Source organism: Cetorhinus maximus, chromosome 7 (genome assembly GCF_964194155.1).
Source record: "Cetorhinus maximus chromosome 7, sCetMax3.hap1.1, whole genome shotgun sequence".
Classification (NCBI taxonomy): Eukaryota; Metazoa; Chordata; class Chondrichthyes; order Lamniformes; family Cetorhinidae; genus Cetorhinus; species Cetorhinus maximus.
In genome coordinates this window covers 132,751,601-132,775,392 of record NC_135885.1, presented here as the reverse complement: position 1 = coordinate 132,775,392, position 23,792 = coordinate 132,751,601, and the positions used below count along the sequence as shown (strand labels likewise).

Below are 23,792 nucleotides of genomic sequence, written 5' to 3'. Positions count from 1 at the left end.
TTACTACTGGAGAGCGCGATTCTACAACAAGTGCTTGGTTTTGTTAGTCAAGTACAAGTGGATGCACCCGCTTTCTCATAACATTGAAGGCTCAATGACAAGGCTTACAGAATGCCCTTGAGTTCTGGCAGAAATTTTTTAAAAATCTGTTAGGACTACAGTAATGCTCCACATGATGTCAAGCACAAACAATACAAGGCTTCCCATAACTGGCTATCTCACACCACTTAGTTTAGTTTAGAGCATTTCAGAGGTAAGGATCCAATTTCAAGAGTTTTCTGCCACTGGTTATGTATAAATTTACTTCAATGCAAAAACTGTGACATTAGTGATAGAAAGATTTACAATAAAAATTAAAATTTATGAACAGACACACACACACAAAATCATAATGAAAGTCTCCATTGCAAGAGGCTCATTAAATTTAGCTTTTAGCATATCAGAAAATCATCAGATTTTATTCCAGTAAAAATAAACCTGATATTTTATCAAATTCAGTCAGAATTAAAGCCATAAGAATTAAACTTCTATCAAAACATTAGCAAAATAATCATCTTCCCTGCAACTTACCTGATCTAGGCAATTAAGCAGGTCACAAAGACAAGCCCACTGCAATCCAGGGGTAGGATAAAATGAATGAAAGCAGGCTGTAAATGTGTTGTGGCATTCCTGAAGAACTGCTTCCAATAGAGTCTTAGGTTGTGAATGGTAGCCATGAGGATCATTATCAAGCCTCAGCATGCAATGATCAATTCCTTCTGATAAAATCTTTCTCAGGAGAGATCGGGTCTTTCCCACACATTCTGCCAGCTTGCTTGTTTCCTCTACCACTGCTTTAGCACCAGCTGCAAATCAGAATAAAAAGCAAATCAACACATTCTAATGTAGCTGCCATTGAATCTAAATTGTCATGGTCGCTTTTGCTGAACTGGGGAATGTTGAATGCATGCTTAAATGTATACAAACTGTTAAATCAGTGATTCAAAATACTATTACATTGCAAACATATATATTTTTTTAAAACTCTGTAGCAAACCTGGTCTACGCATTATTTGAAATTCATTATAAATAAAATAAAGCACCACAGCCACAGTTTTGTATGAAGAACTGCCAGTTACTAATGTCTTTCACTCTCACACCAACACCACCAATTGTTCAGTTATCTGCAGAGTGAAGGCACTGCCCCTATGACAAATGGTATAGGAATCAATTTGACTCAAGAAGGAAGTGAAGCAGGTGCTGTACAAAATTGGGAGAAAAATGAAAGGAGATAGTAGAAAATAAATATATGTAAAACTCAAGAAAAAAAGTTCAAACTCAAGGTTAGAGTGCCCATTGTTTAAAAATAAAGTGCATGTACAGTAAAGAAGTGAAGGTCAGATAGTGACCTATCACCCATTTTCTTTAAAAGGAAGAAATTTATGGCATGTCTAACGTAGAAGCAGAAATTCCCAGCCAAAACATTTCATCTTAATGGCATGGGTTATCTAAAAAAGGAGACAGCCATTATTTCAAAGAGCACTTCCATCCAACAAATTAATGTTTTGTACCACTTTAACCAATCAGATCTTAGAACCAAGTTCATGTTTATGGCAGGCTGTATCCTGCTGCTTATCAGAATTAACTCATTTATTACTTTTTGTTTAAACATAGCCAACTGCTACATACAGACACGATCCTCAAATGGACTGAATGAATGCACTCTTCGAATCCAAGGTTGATCAGACACAAGGCCTTCACTGTACAATTGCTGTTCTGAGATCCACCTAACGTAGTAAAGACTACATCCTGATCAATTAAAATATCAATTGTGTTACTAACATTAGAACGTCGTCAATTTTGTGTGATTTTCTGGGCCGACAGTACCTGATATCGGGTATATCTCACAGATGTAGACACGCAACAGTCGCAGGCAACAAGTACCAACAAATTTTAGTCGTTCCAAGTCCAGCAGAGTGGCTGTATATTGAAAGCCTTTTAAGCCCTGCAGCTCTTCCACTCCCAATACCAAGGTTGTCCAACTCCATTGTAGAATGCTCAGCAATGATTCAAAACATTCCTACATTTAGGATTGATTAATAAAAGATTTAATAAAATGGTTGTGTATTGTAAGCATAGTTTTACATGAAACTGGTTCTGCATGCAACGTACAAATTTTCTTTTTAGAAAGAATTTATAATACATTTAACACTGTCATGTCGCCAACATTTTACTTTTCCAAGTGAATACTCAATTAAACATACAAATGATAAAATGAATGCATGAAACAGATATTGGAGTATTTTCTAGCAAGCCTCCCTTTAGTTAACAATCTCAAGAATTTTGTTGCAATAGATTTCAGACCTTTGAGGGGCTGAGATTTTGAAGGACAAACATTCATTATTAATTCTGCTTCAAAATATGCCTTTTCATTGTAAATCTATATCAAAGTTGCACTTCCTACTTTCACCCTAAATGGAGTAGCTCCTAAATATGTTTTCCACAAACATTAAAATAAACTCTTATTTCGTTTTGGAGATAAAGTGAAAGGGTGGATTCCATGATTTTCAGCAATGCAGGGTGGGGGGAGGACTTGTTGCTGAATGGTGAGAAGGAGCTTGAAAACTCCCTTTTCATGTGCCAAGCAAGGCAAGTTGGGTCCACCATTAGCAGTTCACTAGCCATGCAAATTTGAGGGCAAGTAAATCAAGTGTCTTGAGGGGCAGAAATCTAAACTCAGAGCCCAGAATTCAAGGATTCTAGATTTAACTTGCTTGGGGCCATAAAGTTCTTCATTCCTTAGATTTTTTTCAATCCTTAAAAATACTTTATCTCAAGTTTCCATTTCAAATAGTGGGCCAACAAAAAAAAATAATCCAACTTAATAATAAAAAATACTGCAGATGCTGGAAATCTAAAATGAAAACAGAAAGTGCTGGAAAAACTCAACAGGTCTGACAGCATCTGTGGAGGGACAGAGTTAAACACCCACCTGCATCCACCCACCCCCACCCCTTCCAAAACCACCAGACCTGACTCTCTTCCCTGACTTCCCCCACTTACTTTATCAAAGACCTTTAAACCTACCTGCTTCATGGAAGCTAGTGCCGTTAAAAAGGGGACTGTGTTAACTTACCTGCAACTCCACAGTCTTTTGAGCTTAGGCCCCAGAGACACGCTGCACTACCCAGATCTCGCCCAGCCTGTGTTGGAAGGTCAGGCAAGATAGGGTCACCTGGATTTCCAAGCAAGAACTTTCAAGCGAAGTGGAAATCTGATTCAACTGCCACTCCATCAGAAGTTAAGGCCCAATATTTATTCTATCAATTTCAACCAAACAGTCCTGAAAGAATTTAATTTTGATTAGCCTCAGCGGAGCTGAGTCAGGAGCTCAGCCTAGTCACTCACCGAGGGGAAAAGCGGATAACACAGGTATATAACCCCCCTCTCCCCAAAACCATTCTCTCTCTCTAATCCTGCTTCCCCCCCACCGCTACTGACCCTCTCTGAAAGGCTTCTTTCTGTGGTTTTCTTGCCCCCAGAGTTGTGAGATGTTGGAGGAGGTTTAAAGAGCTCCGGGAGTGCTGTCACATGTTGGGAAGAGGCAGAGCTTTTGCCTCCCTCCATTCTCCCATCTCACAGCACCATCACCTTCAGAGCTGCTGCCTGTGTTATTTAAGGAACAAGAGTGTGACTGCTTTGGTCCGGCCAGCGGGAGCCCACCCAGTCCCTCTGGAACATGCTGCCTGAGGGGAGTGGCAGAGGCAGGAATTCTCACAACATTTAAGTAGTATTTAGATGAGCACTTGAAACGCCATAGCCCACAGGGCTAGGGGCCAAGTACTGGAAAACGGGATTAGAATAGATAAGGGCTTGATGGCCGGCACGGACACGATGGGCTGAAGGGCCTGTTTCTGCGCTGTATAACTTTACCACCCTATCAACAAGAAACTGCTTGAACCACTCAAACAACAAAAATGCAGCTTGAAATTTCTAAATTGATGTATGACTAAGAAATCACTTATAGATAGGTGTTTGGATTCACTTATGTGCTATTCTATATAGTGACTGAAAATTTTTATTCAAATTTGTTCACTCACCACTGAGACAGTCCTTGCGAAAGATCGTCTCAAAATATGCACTGGCTCACAGGGTTGCTGCTTTCCTTTTCCAGAGTTTCCATCATTTGACGGTAACCTACACCCAAGACAATTAAATTCAATGCAATTCTGGCAAATGAATCAGCCAAATTATAACTGCAATAAAGATAAAAGGGATATGCTTTAATCAAAAAGTTATGATTTAAACAAAACTGATTTGTAATAACCAACCTGTAAAGCAACTGTGGTATTTGGCCAGCATTCACATCTGTCCCATTGTTAGACTTCTTAGAACTTTTAAACTGGAAAACAACTCTGAAACAAGAACATGTATATTTAAAACACTGTATTCAGCTTCCATTTGCTACTTTGGCAACACATTCATTAACTAAGCTATTACTTCATCTTTGTGACCCAAATTCAGATTCAGCCTAAATTATGTAGGATGCAAGGCTCTTCTCTCTGTTGAAGGTGTGCTTTGCTTGAACTTGAGTGGTCTCAACTTTGCTTTCATTTGGAAATTGGGCCATAGCACTAACTCACTAAAGAGCAAAAGATGGCTGACATGGAAAATGGAAATATTCATAAGGAACAAAGTATACTCGGGTGAAGTAGAGGAAGTCTAACTCTGATTCTGACCGCAATATACTGAACCTTGGAGAGCTCAATTTAGAGAATGAACGCAAACTGCAATGACATGTCTCTTGAAAAGTGAAAACATTTACCAACAAATAGAAGTGAAACAAAAAAAATCTTACCCATCATCAGTGGTGATGGAGGCCTGACCATGGGAGCCACAATCACTACTGGGCCCTGAAACTCGAGCCCAAGCCACATACCACCAACCAGCCTGCAACACCACGGGCTCATCAAACATCATTGCATATTTCTCTCTGAAAAATACGGAGTCCTGTGAACGGAACTTGGTATAAAACATATTCTTTACTTTGTTTAACCAGCTGATCTCCTCTGACAAAGCGCACAGGAATATAGCTTTCAGGTTAAGCAGAGTTAGCAGGGAGGGGATAAATGGATAATGCTGCACAGATACAGTCCCAATTTTAAAGTCATTCATTCATTCCATACTTTGAACATTTTTTTATTTTATATTCTTAAGTAATTAGAGTACACAGCAATTTGAGAAGCAGGAAAGCAAAATTGGTAATCTCAAGAATCTTTCTGCAATACATATTGGAGAACTGACATGCAAAACTGAAGTGCTTTAGTGGTATTACTGGCAAGAACAATTATGGCTAGCACATTTATATGGGGAGCTTGAATTACTAAAGGTGGACAAATCTATCATAGCAACAAAACTGACAGGAAATTACACAAGATTTAATATTTTAAATATACTACAGGTTTTTCAGCTCAACATCAAGCTCTTGAAATCTAAGATGAATAGTTTGGAAAACATCATAAGTGTATGACAGATCTGCTAAATGCTAAAGGGGAAAGTTTACACAGAAAATAAGTTATCCATTTAACCAAACTATAAACTAAGTATATAAGCATTTTGTTATGCTCAAATTAATAATGTCAATAAGCTCTTGAGATACAATGCATTCTTTATCAATTATCACCAAATATTACAATTGCCTTTTTATGGCACTCAATATAAAATACCAGAGTGCTTCACGCAAAGGGAGAGAGGTAGCTCTTATGTTTCTAGATTGTTTCTGTTATTGTTATTTTAGATTTGTCAAGTTTCTGAATTTTAGATAACTAAAGGCAAGTTGCAACATCCCATGATTCTAAGAGTTTTCACCAGGTTTGTTCTCAATATGGTGAGAGCAATCATCGTTTATTTTAGTTATCAAAATTAGTCTGTGCCTCAGAGGATCTTGTACCTTGCTGTAACCCGATTTCAGATTTAATTTTAAGTTGGTAACAAGTACAAGAATCTTGAGATCCACCTTGTTGGGACACAAGGAGCTCAGTAAGAACAGAGCCAATGGGTGCTGCAGAGCTTTTCATCTGAAATTTGTGAAAGAGGGCAGTACAAAGTGCATTTGATAAATCAATTAATCAATCATTGAGATGAAGGCAGTGAAAATATCACTACTAGTGTCCAATAAAACACAAATTTTATTAAATTGTCCTTGCTCACTGTGTACAATAATGATTTAGTTATAGGGCTAGAGGGAGCGGTGTCCAAATCTGCAGAATGCAGTAAATAGGAGGCAAAATAAATAATTATGTGGAAAATTAAGTTTTAAAAGGATATTGATAATATGGCAGAATACTCAAAAACATATAGAACTCAGCATCAATTAACATGAGCTAATATAATTAATTTATTTTACCAAAATGTATGTTGAATAGGGAAAGTGGATAAAGTGAAAGAGCATAAGGATTTGGGGGTTCTGGTTCTGAAGACATCAGAACTGTGGAGATTAAAGGATGATTTTGAAGCAGTATTTATTATAAAAGGGATTGGCAGAGCAGATAGAAACAGTTTCCAGGAATTGAGGGGTTGAAGGATAAGATTCAAGGTTAAATGCAAGAGATTTAGGATATGGATGAGAATTTATTTATTTTACACAGATTCAAGGCAATAGAATTGATGCTTGAGGCAGAGACTGTGTCATTATATAAGAACTTAGGTATTTGAAGGAAATGGGAAATATCAGGATATGGAAAGAGAGCAGACACATGGGATTAGGACTAACGTTCAAGTGGAAGATTAATGCAACTAGCTGGGCCAAACTTTCGGTTCTTTGCAATGTGGATACCAATACATTTAAAAATTAAACAGTAAGAAAGAGAAAATGCGAAAGACTGCATCATCTTTACAACAGGTTAGGACCTCTCACTGTCAACTCCGTTTCGAAATCAACATGTGAACTCATCACTAGCCAATTAATGCTATTTCAAATACTTGAAGGGAATGAAGTCACTAGTTATCAAACTAGTTTGCTGAATGAAAAGTTCAGTAAGTATAGATAAACATTCACCTTGCAGCACAGTCATATGCCAGGACATCAGTTTCTGCCAGCAGGTCACCATCAGTTTCATGATCCCCTCCATCAGGTCCCAGCTCAAACAACTAGTTTAAGAAAAAAAAAAGTTTCAAAGTATACTTCATATTTTCAGTTTAGGCTGCTGTACTCCTTAAAAAAAAACTAAACATTATTGTGGTTTCTATGTTAAGCTACCATGTGACATGCTTGAACAGACCATAATTAGATCCAATTTTGTTTCACTTCCTTAGATAACCCAATAAAATCCAAACTGCCCCAGGAACATTAAAAAATACTTTCTGCTGTTGTACAATCTATACTTGTACTAACCCACCACTAGTATTATATGCCAACATTTAGTCTAGCTGCTATCCTTTTAATGGGAATGTAGGTCTACTGCTCCTGACAAAGAACAGAATGCACTTGAAGCACTTTTTGGTTTGTTCATGGGTTCAGTTCCACTGGCAAGGGCAGCATTTATAGCCCATAAATGCCCTTGAGAAGGTGGTGGTGTGCCACCTTCTTGAATCACTTCAGATAATGTGTAGGTACATCCACAGTGCCATTAGGAAGGGGTCCGTGAGTTCCAGGATTTTGACCCAACAGCAGCAAAGGAACAGCAATATAGTTCCAAGTTGGGATGGTGTGCGACTTGGAGGGAAACTTGCAGATCGTGGTGTTTCCATGTTTCTGCTGCCCTTGTCCTTCTAGTAGGTAGAGGTCGAATCTGATATCAAAAGAGCCTTGGCGAGTTGCTGCAGTACATCTTGTAGATGGTGTACATGGCTGCCACTGTTTGCCAGTGGTGGAGGAAATGAATGTTTAAGGTGGTGGATGAGATAGCAATCAAGCTGGCAGCTTTGTCCTGGATGGTGCTGAGCTTCTTAAGTGTTATAAGAGCTGCACTCATCCAGGCAAGTGGAGAGTATTCCATCACATTCTTGACTTGAGCCTGTTACAAAGAAATATGATTTTTAAATTTTCTTTGCTGGTTAATTCACCTTTATTTTTGCTGTGTATTCACCTCTGCCACCAAACAGACCAAGACCTCCAAGTAATATATCTGCGTCTGCACAAAAGCGAATGGCTTCCACAGAATGAGCAGAATACCCCCATCCACCTCCATGACCTAAACATGAACAGCAGTTACAAATCTAGTTAATACAAATTGCTTCTCAAAAGCAAAAACAAGTTAATGAAATAAGGTAAATGTATTTGTACTTGCACAAATAAACACCTACTTTCAAATCTATTAACCACACTGTAGTCTTCTTTGGAATATACTTTAGTAACTGCTTGGATCTCCTCCTCTGTATTAGTGACTCCCATTTTCAGGTCCTGCATAACAGCCAATGTATCCAAGCAACCTGTTTTAATATTGGAAAAGAATTATTCAGAAAAATCCATATACTTCACACTTTGCACCCACTGACAGAATTATACTAAGGTGTTTAGTCCAGATGATACATAATCATAGTTCTACTACATTTTCACTTCCTCCACACAAAAATGCACAATTTGAACCCATTCATTCATAACAATCCTAAATTAAGTAATCATAAGCTATGGCACTTTACATAAGCTATATGCTCACATATTGATGTTAAGGACCCAGTTTCACTGAATGAAAATCTAAGGAAAATAAGATCAAAAATATTTTATTTGAAAAGTCAAAAATTTCAACATCACTCAAATCTGGCACGCAAATGAAAAAGTAGTAATTTGGCCGTTGAGATCTTGAGTATTGCTGAAAAAAGACACATTAAATCTTTTCGTCTTGCACTCATCAGGACATTTGCAGGAATACCAAATGTAAAGGCAACAACAATTTATACTTCGTGAAAAGAGTGTGCTAATCGGTTGGCAAGTGGACTCTATTAGTAGAGGCGTTGCCATGGAGAATACACTAGTTAACTGCCAAGTTTTGTTTAAATTAAAACCAGGCAGGCTAACTCTAACTGGTCAGGGCATTGCCCTGGGAAATGAACCAGAGAATGGCTGTCGCCTAATTTGTTCGATTGAAACTGGTGCAATGTGTGCACATGAAAGCAAAATACTGCGGATGCTGGAAATCTGAAATAAAAACAGAAAATGCTGTTAAAGCTCAGCAGGTCTGGTAGCATCCATGGAGAGAGAAACAGAATTAACGTTTCGTGGATTCCAAATGTTAACTCTGTTTCTCTCTCCACAGATGCTGTTAGATCTGCTGAATTTTACCAGCATTTTCTGTTTTTATTTCAATGTGTGTGCATGTTCTATCTGCAAAGAGGGCTCTGCACATTAATAAATGTAGCTTCTAGCACGCATAAAAGTATGTCATACTGCAAGCCCGATTGATAATCTTAAATTGGTTGTCAGCGTAATTCTCAGCACACTCAGAACTGTTTAGCAAGTGTTGTCCAATCGCAGAATCACATCTAATGTTGGACGCTGTGTTTTCAGTTTTGCAAGCACGGGCTGGTTGGATGTGGTCAGTACCTTGCCCGTTGCAAACAGCCAAGGGGGCAGGCTGTTTGATACGATCAGCCAGTCTTTGGGACATATGGCCTACATATCTAACATCACATCGGCACTGAAATTCATATGTCACATTACTCATTTGTGTGATAGGCAGACCATCTTTTTGGCTTGACAAGAGCACCCTGTTAGTGATGAACACCACTCAAGTTGCTACTACAGGTCGCAGCATGAAATGGCTAGCTTCACCTGTTGCTCAAATTTTTGAGATCCCTTACCCTTCCAGGGTAATCTGAGGTAGACTGGGCATTTTTCAGGACTGCAAGTAGCAGCCTTAGGCCCATTCATGAGTTTGCAAATAAGGGAACAACAGGCAATACTCTTGACAGGAAATCCAATTTGGGAAGGAAGCACAAGGTCCAACATGATATTGTGAAATAACTCAAGTGATCTGGTGGAAGTCTAAAATAAAAGGACATCAAAGGAAATCCAAGATTTGAATATAGGCAGTAATAAAATATTGCAACAATTTTGGAATTGATGGTAAGAATGGAAACTAGAATGGGACACTACCTTCATATATGTGGATTCTGACCCTTTGCTTGTAAATAACACAGGGGGTGAAGGTGGGGTGGGGGGGTTTAAATGAAGAGTCAAGGACCAAGAAGAAAGCTCACTTGGACAAGCAACAATTACAGCCTCCAACAGTATTCCAAAGTGAGTCAATGTTGTTAAAAGGGAGAAAATTAAGTTAAATTAAAAAGCAATCCCATGAACTCCCATGAAAAATGCCATTTTAATACTCAGCACCTTACTAAAATTGTTGCTGTCAAGCCTGGCAAACAAATTCAACATATGATACCGGTAGTTTCCCATGTAAACCCAGCAAGTTTATTATAGAGAATCTCATACTAAAGATTGTAACTTTTTTGTATTAACATCTGACACGTCAGGCTGTACATAACAGTGCCCAACAACCTGATTGGTGCTTAAACAAGAAAAGAAATTGGCAAAAGTCTTTGATTGAATGCATCTCATTGCAGAGCTTCTGAATTAATGTCTGTACATATAATTATCCAAGAATGCATACCTAGAATGTGCAAAGCCCCATGAGACCTGGTGGTATTTGCTTTAGATCCTGCTGGTAGGGCAAGTTCAGGGCTCAGTATACTACATCTGCCGTGCATATCTGATGCTACAGGAAGCCTGGCATCTGCTGTAACTGCATTGTAACACCAAACCTCTTTCGCACCTGGTATGAACCTTTAGAGAGAAAGAGCAGATACTGTTGAGATTTTGCGTGCTGACATATGAATTAAGGCTAAATGTGATTCAAATTTTGTTCAGTATCACATGCCCCAGTTCTTTTATGTGTTACATGTAGGAACATGCCATTCAGCTGCTAAAGCCTGTTTGTCATTCAATTAGATTATAGTTGATATGTACTCAATTTATTCACAATTGTTATATATCCTTCAACATCCTTACCAAACAAAAATTTAATCAAAATGAGTCATTAGAATTTCAATTAACCCAATATCCACAGCCTCTTGAGCGAGTGTTCCAACTACCTTTACTACAGGATTAGCATTTCATGAATAAACTAGAAGTATTCAGACATGTTTCATAAATTTAGGAATTTATCAATTTGAGCATTTGAAATGCAATTGACAAGGGTCATTGACAGTGTAATTCTCTTCATGCACTTGAGAAATCTGCTAATAAATTTGCTGCACACTGATCATTTTTTAATGAAACAAATTAAGGACTCCATAAAATTTGGATGATCAACATGGGTCCTAAAGAGTCAGTTAAGAGCCCTCATCTGGCCTACTAAAATAAGGAAACAAAAGCCTCAAATGAAAGCAAGGGAGGATAATGGGCAACAAAGGCCATCAATCAGTAATTATTGATAACTAATCTTGTGGGGGGAGAGGGGAACAGCAACAAGAGTGGAGTTAGGCCGTGGAATTCAGTAAGATGGTGTGATAGAAGACAATTTAAACAGGCTAATGATCCACTGTCCAGTCTTGTGTTCATCATGGAAATGTTTAACTTGAATTCAAAGCAAAGGAGCAAATCTTATTCTCATTGGGGCACTCGTAAGTAATATTAATGCTAGCCTCATGCAACCAGTTAACAGTGTGCCTAGCTCTATTTTCTCTGTACTTGTAAGAATCGAGGATTTTCAACCAATTTAACTATAGAACTGCAGGGAAATGGGAAAAAAATCACCTTTAATGTGGTAGGAAATGAAACCTCAGGACTCTACAGCTGCAGAAGAGCCACTAATTAGCACAAGCATAGCTATAACAGCACAGCAGGTGTACTCCTCTAGGGATAAGATGTCTAAAAAATTTCTAAGCTATTCCAGATGTTGATCCAATTGTAAATCAGTTTTCTTTCTATTGGGCTGGGGAAGGTGTCAATGAGTTGCAAACATAGATTTAATACATCAATATGCTCAAGCAAAGAAAAAAATCAAACAAATCAATTGTGCAGGCTGTAGGACTAGCCCCAACCTTCACTGTTCAACAGTTCTGAACTGCGCTGTAAAACCTTACATAAAAAAGACTGAAATAACTTTTAGAATGATATTACACAAGTCCTACAGGTGACAAGCAAATGAACTAATTTCCACAACTGCATTTTGACTCTTTGTAACAAACCTAAAGTATTATTTTTTTGTAACATATGTTAAAAGGCATGCAGTAGCTCAATAAATGTATAAACCTATAATTTAAGTTTCAGTCGTCATGCTTTTCTTTGTGAAGTACAATATTCAAATTCAATAGAACTGAAAGCAAGAATATCATGGGCAACTTCAAAATTTTGGTTTTCAGTGCATATTTTTGCAAGCAACTGTAGAAAACAATCTTTAAAATGTAAGGCTTAGTAAATATGGCAACAAGTTAATACTGAGTAAGGCAAAGGGTATTTGAAGCTCCCCAGGATAAAAAACATGAATTAAACTTAGTTCTTTAAATATTCATATTTCAGATCTCTGCAAGTTAACACAAATGTGGCATTATCTGATTGCATCTACAAGTTTAAAATCCAAAATATGATGGAAAATAGTGTATCTTTGTGCTCAAAAATTCTACTGCAGGGAATGATTGCAAGATTACCTCCAAATGACATCATACACGGGGTCCAAGCAAACTCCAAATCCTCGTAAGTCTTCTTGTTCTGAATCATTAAAGGTCCTGCAGCTTCCATCCAGCTTATTGATTAACAGGCATTTAAAGGGTGGTGGCTCAGTTATGGATGCAGGTACCAAACCTGTTTGAATAAACCACAGATCAGACTCCCATAAGACATTTAGCCATACCATTGACACCTCTTCAAAAATGTTCAGATTTTTAATAAAACTAGAAATCAAGACCTCATCCCTATATTTCCCTCCTCTACAGCAATTTAAGAGCTTAGCTCCTCGTCTATATAGTTCAATACAGCACACTGTACAGTGAATTTATCTCTGGCATGCCTGATGGTACAATTTAATTCTACTTAAAATGAAATTATTGTGCTTTGTGGTATATTAATCAGGTTGTATTTTGATGAACATTTGATCTACATTTTGAAGCCTTGCTGCAATTTATAACGAATTCACTTCTGTTAATAGTTTTGAAAATTCACAACACAATCGAGTACCAAAATATAAAATCGGTCTTGCCTATAATGCTTCTGCTGGCAAAGATTTCTGAAGTTGATAAAACATGAGAGTTAATAAGTGCTTCATCAATGCGGAGGAAGGTCTGGTCTCCACTTGCACCTATCCAGGTAGCCTTCCGGCCATACTTTGAGCCTATATTTGGCATAGGGGATGGTCTTGTGTTCCAGAAAGGTATGTCCAAAATTGGTCTACCAAGTTGCCCTTTCTACAAAAGGAAAGAAAGGATTTCATTTTCACTGCCACTAATATGAACTTAACAACTTGCATTTATGTAGTTCCATTAAATTGAAAAAACATCCCAAGGCACTTATGTCCGAATTTTGATGCACGAGTTGCACGATGACATTATAGAGGGCAAAGTAGACAGTCTTGGTACTGAAGAGAATATGGGGTCGGAAATTCAATTCAGGACTAAATAGAGCACAGAGGTTGAGAACAATGTGGTGTAATTTTATTCATCACTTTACACATTCAAAATGTATACATTTCATCTGAAATTATTTCTTAGGTCAATTTTAAACTTAGTAATATGAGTGATGTCTGAGAACAAAACACTTTTCACATACAGATGAATCCTAAGTAATCGAGCATGAAAAGGTATAACTCAAAAGCCACAGCTACGACTATTCAAATCTTCACCTTGAAAACAAATAACATTGTATCAAGTATTAAGGATCATTAGGCAAGAAAGGGGGTAATTCATTAAATGACGCATAGGCTGTGGTTGTAATAACAGCCTGCACTTGAGAATAGTACAAGGAAGAGGAAATGCATCAAAAATCTACTTGTTAGATTTATTCCATAACCTATAGTACGATATTATATAGCAGAAATTTATGTACAGCTTTGAAACCATTCTATTTTGTTTCAGCTATATTTCATGGAAAATATTATGTCTATACAATTAACTTTTGTATATCACCATTTATTGAAATATTGCATAAAATAGCAAGCAAATCCTAAGACATATATCCTTACAGAGAAGCTTCCAAATGTGAAGACTTGTCCATCTGATAACAGTAGGGCTGTGTGGTTACTGCCTGCAGTTACTTGGGTGCAAGGAGCTGGTAAGGCCTGTACCAATGTGGGCGCCCCTCTGAAACAAAAAATATATTTAGTAAAGTAACAAAAATAAATCCCACAAATGCAAAGCTTTCACTGTTTCATTTATTACCTTGAATTTACGTCTCCATGTCCAAGTTGACCGTGTTGTCCATATCCAAATGTATACACATCACCATTCTCCATCAGAATCACTGTAGATTGTTTGGAAAATATTAAAACCCTTGGAGTAATAATTTGAGTACCAGAAACATATAAACATTTACTCCTCTGAAAAAAATGCAAATTATATTGACTAGCACAAGTCAAAATATTCACCTAACAGTTAATTTACAAACTTTCCCCAATTACTGGATATTAAGATTTCTTAACTGGGTTACAATTAAAAGGAAACTTGGCTTCCCCAAGAAAGATCAGAGGAGTTTAAGCAGCCAGTAGATTAGTCATACAGCCCAAAAAGGCTGCAAATGAAATGCTTAGTCTGTCCTGAAGCCACAATTCATCACTGCGTCCCTGTATTTTGGAAGCAGGCATGGGATAGGGAAGGAGGATGGTGGAGATCAGGGAGAGAAAAGGCAAGAAGAAAATACTACCAGCATATTCAATTCCCTGTCACAATTCAGCAAAAACTGTCGGTTATGTTTACATATGCATGGAGGTCAGGCAAGGGTAAGGTAGGATATTGCAGTGGTGTCCACCATTAACAATTAGAGTTAACATGCATGGAAGCTCAGTTATGAATAATGATCACATAGGAAGGGTGGCAAAGGATGACCAAAACCTATGGAACCATATCCCAGGAAATTCAATGTCTTTAGGAGAGGAAGGTGTGAGGAAAAAAAGAATGGAGAATAATTTTCAAGTTCCAAATAGTCCTGTTTGAACATTACTTCAAATTCAAATGCCATCACTCACAAACAGATAATTATTTCAGTTACAACAAATTAGCTACTGTAACTGTCTGTGTCTAGGGAACATTTTAAGCCAAACAGATCAATAGCTGAACTTTCTGCTGTGCGGCTCTCAGGAATCTATGAGCCAACATCTTCTAAACACTGAAAGGCAAAATCATGAAGGCTCGTTCGCGAATGTTGAACTAAATGTAATGCATTAGAACTTCAAAACTAAATGGCGTAATCTAGTTATGATATAATGCAATTACTGTCCCATAGTCGACCTAACAGGACTTTCCACTTGATGGTACATTAGCAGATCCTGGTCTACTTAATTCATATAATATTCAAGACCTATTTCTATAACTTATGAATACTTTTACCTGGAGTTAAGATTTAAAAATTGATCCCATGCTCCTACATTAGGAACATTAACCAAACAAATTACGCTCATTTCAGCTCACTGCAAACTTTTCTACTCTCAGGATTACCAACAAGCCCCTCAATCTGCAGCTGGTAACAAGTACAAAGTTCCTTATGAGGATCACAATTCTTCATAGAACTGCTTTGTGAACTATATCGCTTTTAAAAAAACTTTCTGCAAGATGAGAGTATTGCAGCCTTTATGGGTTAACTTCGGAGTTGAAATTACTAAAAAAAAAGTTTTTTTTATGATTACGGGTGAACCACTTTAATGATCCATAAGAAATGAAGTATGCTGAGATACCTGGCATCAGACACCTTAGCTATAAGGAGAGTCTACAGGTGCAGTGAAGGGAACTTGTGGAGATATTCAAAATCCTTAGCAAAACTAACTCGAGAAGCTGTTTGCCATGACCCAAGGAACAATAAGCGGCCATGGGATGAAACTCAAAATAGAAGATAGAGATAGATTAAAAGTAACTGTTTGGTAATGGGTTGGTGAATCTTTTGAATGGACTTCCCAGAAAGGTGATTAGTAATTTTCAGGTGAGTTGGTCAGAAATCTGGTGAGAAATGTAACTGAAAATGTACCATAGTGAAACACACTTTTGAACTGGGAGATGGGCCAAAATGGTCTTGTCTGGTGCTGTACATTCCTATATCAAGTGACTGCACTTCAAAGCAACTCATTGGATGTGAAGCATTTTCAGATTTCGCAAGCACATGAAAGGCACTTAGTTTTTTTTTTCTCTATTCAAATCACTGTCTAATATACATACCTGAGTGATGAAATCCACAGCTAACCTGGATTGCTTGGAGCTCATAGTCAAGACATAGAGCACCTGGAGGGTATGTTGTAATCTTGCTGGTGTCTTTATCGACCCTTTCTCCATTAGCATCTGAAAATAAATGCCCAAACAACACAGTAATCCACACATCGAAACAGAGCAAATAGTCATAACAGTTGAGTCCGATATTTACAGGAGCTTCTCGACTATAACATACAGCAACTTAGGTTTCATCATAAAGCCAATACACACTTTTTGTAAATATAATGCAAATTTAAAAAGGTAGTCTTTGATCTTCTATTAAACTGGTATTGAGGCCCTGTAATATTTAGAGTTGCCAGCCACCACTACTTTTTCTTCCATTTGTTTATCTTTTTTTTTTTATAAAGGGACCAATTTTTGTACCATGCCCATTCACCTAAGTAGGCCAAAAAATACAACCTTCGTTAGTGGGAATGGCAGCAGACGTATGGAAGTCTTCTGGTATAATGTTCCCTGGAGAAATATATAAATAAAGTGCTATTGATAGTTTAAATTAAGACACTTTAAAAAAAAATGAAACACATCATTGGTATAGGTGTCCTCATTCTCTGAATGTTCAACCTGCGTATGCAAGTGGGGAAATGTCTTGGTCAGCTGGGTGTGTGACACATGCAGAAGGGAGCAGTTTAGGAACATAGAAACCAAGTTACTGAAGAATCTAAACTTAGGATTTCACACACTCCCTCTCTGTAGGAATATATTCCACTTATTCAAGTTCGGAAAACTCAGGTTCAGGTTGGCAAAGCCAAAGTCTAAAATTACATAGAAAACTAGAGCACAAAAATAGGTCAGTTGGTCCAAACTGGTCTCTGCTCTACACAAGTCTTCTCTTACCCGACTACCATATCCTTCTAATTATTTTTCCCCCATGTACCTATCCAGCTTCCTGTTAAAGGGGTCTAAACTAATGTCTCAACAACTCCATGCGCAAGCAGGTTCCAAATTCTAACTTCTCTCTGGATAAAGGAGCTTTCCCTCAATTTCCTGAGTTTTTAAGTGACTGCATTTATGGCCCTAGTTTTGGATTTCCCCAAAGTAGAAACATCTCTTTTTTTATTCACTCTCAGGATGAGGGCATTGCTGGCTAGGCCAGCATTTATTACCCATCCCTAATTGCCCTCAAGGTGGTGGTGGTGAGCTGCCTTCTTGAACCGCTGCAGTCCATGTGGTGTAGGTACACCCAGAGTGCTATTAGGGAGGGAGTGCCAGGATTTTGACCCAGCGACGGTGAAGGAACAGTGGTATTTTTCCAAGTCAGGATGGAGTGTGGCTTGGAGGGGAGCTTCCAGGTGGTGGTGGTGTTGCCATGCATCTGCTGTCCTTATTCTTCTAGATGTTAGCAGTCACAGGTTTGGAAAGTACTAAGGAGCCTTGGTGAGTTCCTGGGGTGCATCTTGTAGACGGTACACACTGCTGCTACTGTGCGTCGTGGTGGAGGGAGTGAATAATTGTGGATGGAGTGCCAATCAAGTGGGCTGTTTTGTTCTGGATGGTGTCGAACTTCTTGAGTTGTTGTTGGAGCTGCACTCATCCAGGCAAAAGGAGAGCATTCCATCACACTCCTGACTTGTGCCTTGTCATTGGTGGACAGACTTTGGGGAGTCGGGTGAGTTATTCACCACGGGATTCCTAGTCTCTGACCCTGCTCTTGTAGCCGCAGAATTTATATGGCTAGTCTAGTTCAGTTTCTAGTCAGTCAATGGTAACCACCACCCCACCCCACCCCAGGACGCTGATAGTGGGGGATTCAGCGATGGTAATACCATTGAGTGTCATGGGGCAATGGTTACATTCTCTCTTGTTGGACATGGTTATTACCTGGCACTTGTGTGTCACAAATTTATTTGCCACATGCCAGCCCAAACCTGGATATTGCATAGGCCTTGCCGCATTTGGGCATGGGCTGCTTCAGTATTTGAGTCGTCCTGAATGGTGAACATTGTGCAATCATCCCCACTTCTGACCTTATGATGGAAGGAAGGTCATCGATAAAGCAGCTGAAGATGGTTCGGCCGAGGACACTGCCCTGCAGTGATGTGCTAGAACTGAGATAATTGACCTCCAACAAGCACAACCATCTTCCTTTGTAGTGCTAGACTTCAACCAGCGGAGAACTCCCCCACCCCCGATTCCCACTGACTCCAGCTTTGCTAGGGCTACTTGATGTCAGACTTGGTCAAATGCTGCCTTGATGTCAAGGGTAGTCACTTTCACCTCACCTCTGCAGGTCAGCTCTTTTGTCCATGTTTGAACCAAGACTCTAATGAGGTCAGGAGCTGAGTGGCCCTGGCGAAACCCAAACTGAGCATCAGTCAGCAGGTTATTGCTAACCTGCTATCAAGCGCCACTTGATAGCACTGTTGATGACCTCTTCTGTCACTTTACTGAGGAGACTGATGGGGCGGCAATTGGCCAGGTTGGATTTGTCCTGCTTTTTGTATACAGGACATACCTGGGCAATTTTCCACATTGCCACATAGATGCCAGTGTTGTAGTTGTACTGAATAGCTTGGCTATGGGCGCAGCAAGTTCAGGAGCACGTCTTCAGTGCTATTGTTGGAATATTGCCAGGGCTCACAGTCTCTGCAATATTCATTGCCTTCGACCGTTTCTTGATATCACGTGGAGTAATTGGCTGAAGACTGGCATTTGTGATGCTGTGGACCTCTGGAGAAGGCCATGATGGATCATCTACTCAGCACTTTTGGCTGAAGATTATTGCAAATGCTTCAGCCTTACCTTTTGCGCTGATGAACTGGGCTCCCCCATCATTGAAGTTGGGGATATTTGTGCAGCCTCCTCCTCCAGTGAGTTGTTTAATTGTCCACCACCACTTACAACTGGATGTGGCAGGACTGCAGAACTTAGATCTGACCCGTTGGTTGTGGGATCACTTGGCTCTATCACAAGCCGCTTACACTTTTTGGCACGCAAGTAGTTGTAGCTTCACCAGGTAGACATGTCATTTTTAGGTACGCTTGGTTCTGTTCCTGGCATGCCCTCCTGCACTCTTCAATGAACCTGGGTTGATCCCCCAGCTTGGTGGTAATGGTAGAGTGAGGGATGTGCCGGGCCATGAGGTTACAGATTGTGGTTGAGTACAGTTCTGCTGCTGATGATGGCCCACAGCACCTCATGGATACTCAGTCTAGAATTGCTAGATCTGTTCGAAGTCTATTCCATTTAGCATGGTTGTAATGTCACACAAATGGTGAGCAATGACCATCTCCAGCAAGAAAGTATCTAACCATCTCCCCATGACATTCAATGGCACTACCATCGCTAAATCTCTCAACATCGTGGCGGTTAACATTGACCAGAAACTGAACTGGAATAATACTTTGACTACAAGAACAGAGCAGAGGCTGGAAATTCGTCAGTGAGTAACTCACCTCCTGCCTCCCTAAAGCCTGCCCACCATCTACAAGGCACAAGTTAGGAGTGTGATGGAATACTCTCCACTTGCCTGGTTAAGGACAGCTCCAACAACACTCAAAAAGCTCGACACCATCCAGGACAAAACGACCAGCCTAAGTGGCAGCTGATCCACTATTTTCAACATTCACTCTCTCCAGCACCAATGCACAGTGGCAGCAGTGTGCACTATCTACAAGATAAACTGCAGCAACTCACCAAGGTTCCTTCCACAACATTTTCCAAACCTGTGACCTCTACCACCTACAAGGACAAGGACAGCAGATGCATGGGATCACCACCACCTACAATTTCTCTTCCGAACCGCCTCATCCTGTCTTTTGGTAAAAACTTGCTCATGAGGGATATGATTTCTTATTGAAGATTTTGTGTCTCATCTACAGGGAAGGCTACTATTATGTGCATATCAACCAAGGTTTTCAATTAAAGGAAAGTGGGTTGGGGTCAGAACTTGGCATTATTATTCCCTGGTACAAGAAAAATGTAATCTGACAAAACAGATGTATAGGGCTTATGAACACACCCAGACAAGATAGGATAGGTCCACCATTCATAGATTCAGTTCACAGTCAGCATCAAAAGGAAGGACAACTGCTTGGAGTGAAACAAATAATCAAGAATTTCAAAGTTTCAAATGTTCTTTCAATTGCTTAGAACCAAGCCGAAATCCTAAGCAGGAACAAATGGCCAAAATGTAAAGTTACATTTTCAAATCATTTCACCAAGAGGTATTCCTCCAATGCTGTCAGGTGGTCAACCAGAATGACCATATAATGTAATCAGTGCCAAGGGAGAGGAGCTTATGGTTGGAGTGAAAAACAACGGCACAGATTTTCTTCATGCTCAGTTGGATTAAGTTTTCTACTCACCCATTCATTAATCAAATGAAGCTAGACTAAAAGGACACATGTTAAAACTAATGTTAAGCATATCTGAACTGTTGAAGTAAATTTGAACCAAAAAGTGAGATAAGATGGATCCAACAATATTTGGCATGATTCTGCAGATAACTGATTACATTCAGTCATTAAAGGACATTTAAAATTATGGTGTTAAGCTTGGGGAGAGTTAAAGTGCCAGAAGAATGACCTCCCATGATATTGATTTCTCTGAATGCTTGGCCATGAGCATCATATAACAACCTTGTTTGCGCCACAATACTGCCTAACCTCATCAAACTCGGAAATGGAGATAACAATGTACCCATATCCCTGAACATGGTCAAATCACACACAAAAACTTTTAGATGGAAGAGAAACAGGTGTTATCCAGCTGAAAACAAGTCCTAATTGCTTCCTGTGACATCAAGGCTATGCCTATAACTGGGATGTGGGAAGGGCAAATAATCCCACATAACCACCTTACTACAGCTGTTGTCAAGGGAAGACAAAACAACAACATTCTTGAATGTCAAGGGAAGTCCAGTTCCAACATTCTTCGACCATGACAGCTTTCCAGCTTATGAAATGATCAAACCATGTCCTTGTGCTGAGCTTCAGATTAAATGGTTTTCATAATTCAAATAGCTGTGCAGTGGAACAAAACGGAAAGGTGGATTTCATTCAAGGCAGCCACTGGGAAAACTTCATAATATGGTGAGAACTTCAAAACTCAGTGGTGACATAAACTCATGGTCAAGACAGGATCTATACAAGTTGGTCAACTGCATTAGGTTGCAGTGGTACAATTAAAGACCACACTGATAAAAACCAGGAGAACTGTAGATTTAAGCTACAAATGAAATGGGAAACCTGATGAAGAACTCAAAAGTATCTTTGCTCCAAGTGTTCCAGAACTTTAGCATGGCCCAAAATCATTTTGAAAAAACAAAGAAGCCATGAAGAAACGCTGATTTGTCCTGGTGTGGAGGTAAGTGGCCATTATGGTCCTGGTGAAGGCAGCAAAGATGACTCAATGGTGTAGCTCAAAAGGAATCATTCAACAGCCTAAGACAGGAAGTTACCAGCAAAGTGTCCAAAAATTTTACTTCTAATATTCAACACATGAATAACAAAGTGCACAGTCAGATTTATTTTCCATTATATAATGAAGAATGTTTTCTCCAGAAGAACAAGCTTGGGCAACAAAAATTGTGGGGGTATAGAATTTTAACATTCATAAGTTGTAAGTAATGTGAATCAAAATACAAGAAAAATCTGTGTGATTTGGCTGTATGATTACTTCCAATTACCAGAATCCTGTTCACTCAATCTCTCATCAGTTTAGAAATGAACTTTAAAAGCATCAAGATCTGAAAATAAAGTGTTGCCACTAGGACTTCAGCAAAGTCATAACTACACAAAAAGTTCATACAATGGTTCTTCAAACTGTGGAAAGACACCCAACAATACAATTATCTTTCCAAATTTGTGTTATATCTGGAGGAGTACGTATCAATACAAAATGAGGATGATCACCTGTCACTCTAGTGGAAACAACCTGTGACGATGATTTATATAAAAGCATCATGCAATATTAAAGCCTAAGTGCAGTTAAAGCTGAAGTACAATCAAAAAGTATATTAGTGCCAACATTACAGAAGCCTGGTGACAACACTAGAGTTAACAGTGCATTCAATGCTAAAGAATTTTTAGTCCAGGAAAAAAATGGGTTGCTTGAGCCAAAACTAAATGCAGAGTTGTGTCCAAGTTGGTCAAATCAGTGAGTAATTACATCAAAGGTCAGTCTCCATGTTTTCATAAATACTGATTAATTCCTCTGATTTGTTTTTAAATGCAGAGAAATTTAAATGAATCAGACTGACCACTTGCAATAAAAATTTGAGAGCAGAGTTCAAGTTCAAGAAGAAATTTCACACATTTAATCCTTTCCAGTCAAAGCAAAACAAGTGCTACTTTTAAATCTTACAAGTAACTTGACCTTCCTTTTGCCCAACACAATAGAGATTAAATGCGAGAGGTTTTTATACCACACAAAAGGAAGCAATTTACATGAGTATTCTCATCACAAAATAACTACTTGTGTTACAGTTGCTTCCCTTATTAGAGCATACACCAGGCAGATGACTTTAGTAATTCAATTATTTCAATTGTTTTTTGCTAGCCCAAGAAACCTCCCTATTTAAGTTTAAGTCTCAAAAAGGAATCAGCAAGGGGAAGCAAGATAGGCAATTGATTTTGCTTATAAGCGAGGCCCTGAACCTACAAGTCACCAATTGTGGACCATGAGTTGCGTTAAGTTGCACATCTCATCATTATTCATTAGTTGGCGCATGCATGCAATGCCAGAAAGATGCTGATTGCAACACAAGTAACCATTTATAATCAAGACATGTTTGACTGGAAAGCATTAATAGCAATTATCAAGACAAATCAGCTGGCAAGTTTTCTTTCAAGAAAGAATACAGAAAGCATAAATGCAAGGTAATATGTTATATAATGTACAGCAACCTGTAAGCAGATTAACAATTTAGCAAAAATTTATTCTCCCTTTCTTCAAAGCAACAATCTCCATTCTTCAAAATGGAATTGCACAAATTCAGAAAACAAGGTAAAAGAAATCTGAATGAAGTCAAGAGACATTCTTTCTTGTACAAACTGAAGCAACCAAGCAATGTTTCCATTCAATCTAGTCAATCTTAAACCAGAATAGCTTTATTTTCTCCTCGGGCTACTCAATAATAAAACATGAAAAGCAAAATCAGTTCTGTACAGTTGTCCACCTAACACAGAGACTCAGCTGACAGAAGAATATGAATGGCAGGATAGGTTGTAGTCCTCCAGCCAGTAAGGAAGGATGACCAAGTACCTTTATGCTTGTCCCGTTTATGCTTTAGCTTTGATGGAAGGGGTCTTAGCCTGGCTATGGCCTGTTCTCGATGATTCAAATAAATGGGACCAGGAAATACAATGGGGCCTGAGGAGAAATAACTTGCACATGCATAGGAAAGCTCACAAATGAAATAACTGTCAAAAACAAAAAATATTGTTTGTCTATAATATAAGAAGAAAATG

At 38.8% G+C, this 23,792-nt stretch overlaps 1 protein-coding gene across 2 annotated transcripts in view; it reads right to left on the bottom strand.

The window, feature by feature from the left end:
- Window positions 1-23,792, bottom strand: part of mycbp2 (MYC binding protein 2) — a 191,023-nt gene that overhangs the window by 99,358 nt on the left and 67,873 nt on the right. For both annotated transcript variants that reach the window (XM_078545962.1, XM_078545963.1), the window contains exons 18-32: window positions 23,587-23,694; window positions 16,333-16,452; window positions 14,350-14,431; window positions 14,154-14,271; window positions 13,176-13,380; window positions 12,628-12,781; window positions 10,590-10,762; window positions 8,284-8,409; window positions 8,044-8,171; window positions 7,037-7,128; window positions 4,838-4,972; window positions 4,311-4,394; window positions 4,080-4,176; window positions 1,867-2,059; window positions 571-845 (exon numbers count right to left, since the gene is read on the bottom strand). In XM_078545962.1, coding sequence (XP_078402088.1) covers window positions 571-845; window positions 1,867-2,059; window positions 4,080-4,176; window positions 4,311-4,394; window positions 4,838-4,972; window positions 7,037-7,128; window positions 8,044-8,171; window positions 8,284-8,409; window positions 10,590-10,762; window positions 12,628-12,781; window positions 13,176-13,380; window positions 14,154-14,271; window positions 14,350-14,431; window positions 16,333-16,452; window positions 23,587-23,694 — 2,090 coding nt within the window. The remainder of the gene's footprint in view (window positions 1-570; window positions 846-1,866; window positions 2,060-4,079; window positions 4,177-4,310; window positions 4,395-4,837; window positions 4,973-7,036; window positions 7,129-8,043; window positions 8,172-8,283; window positions 8,410-10,589; window positions 10,763-12,627; window positions 12,782-13,175; window positions 13,381-14,153; window positions 14,272-14,349; window positions 14,432-16,332; window positions 16,453-23,586; window positions 23,695-23,792) is intronic.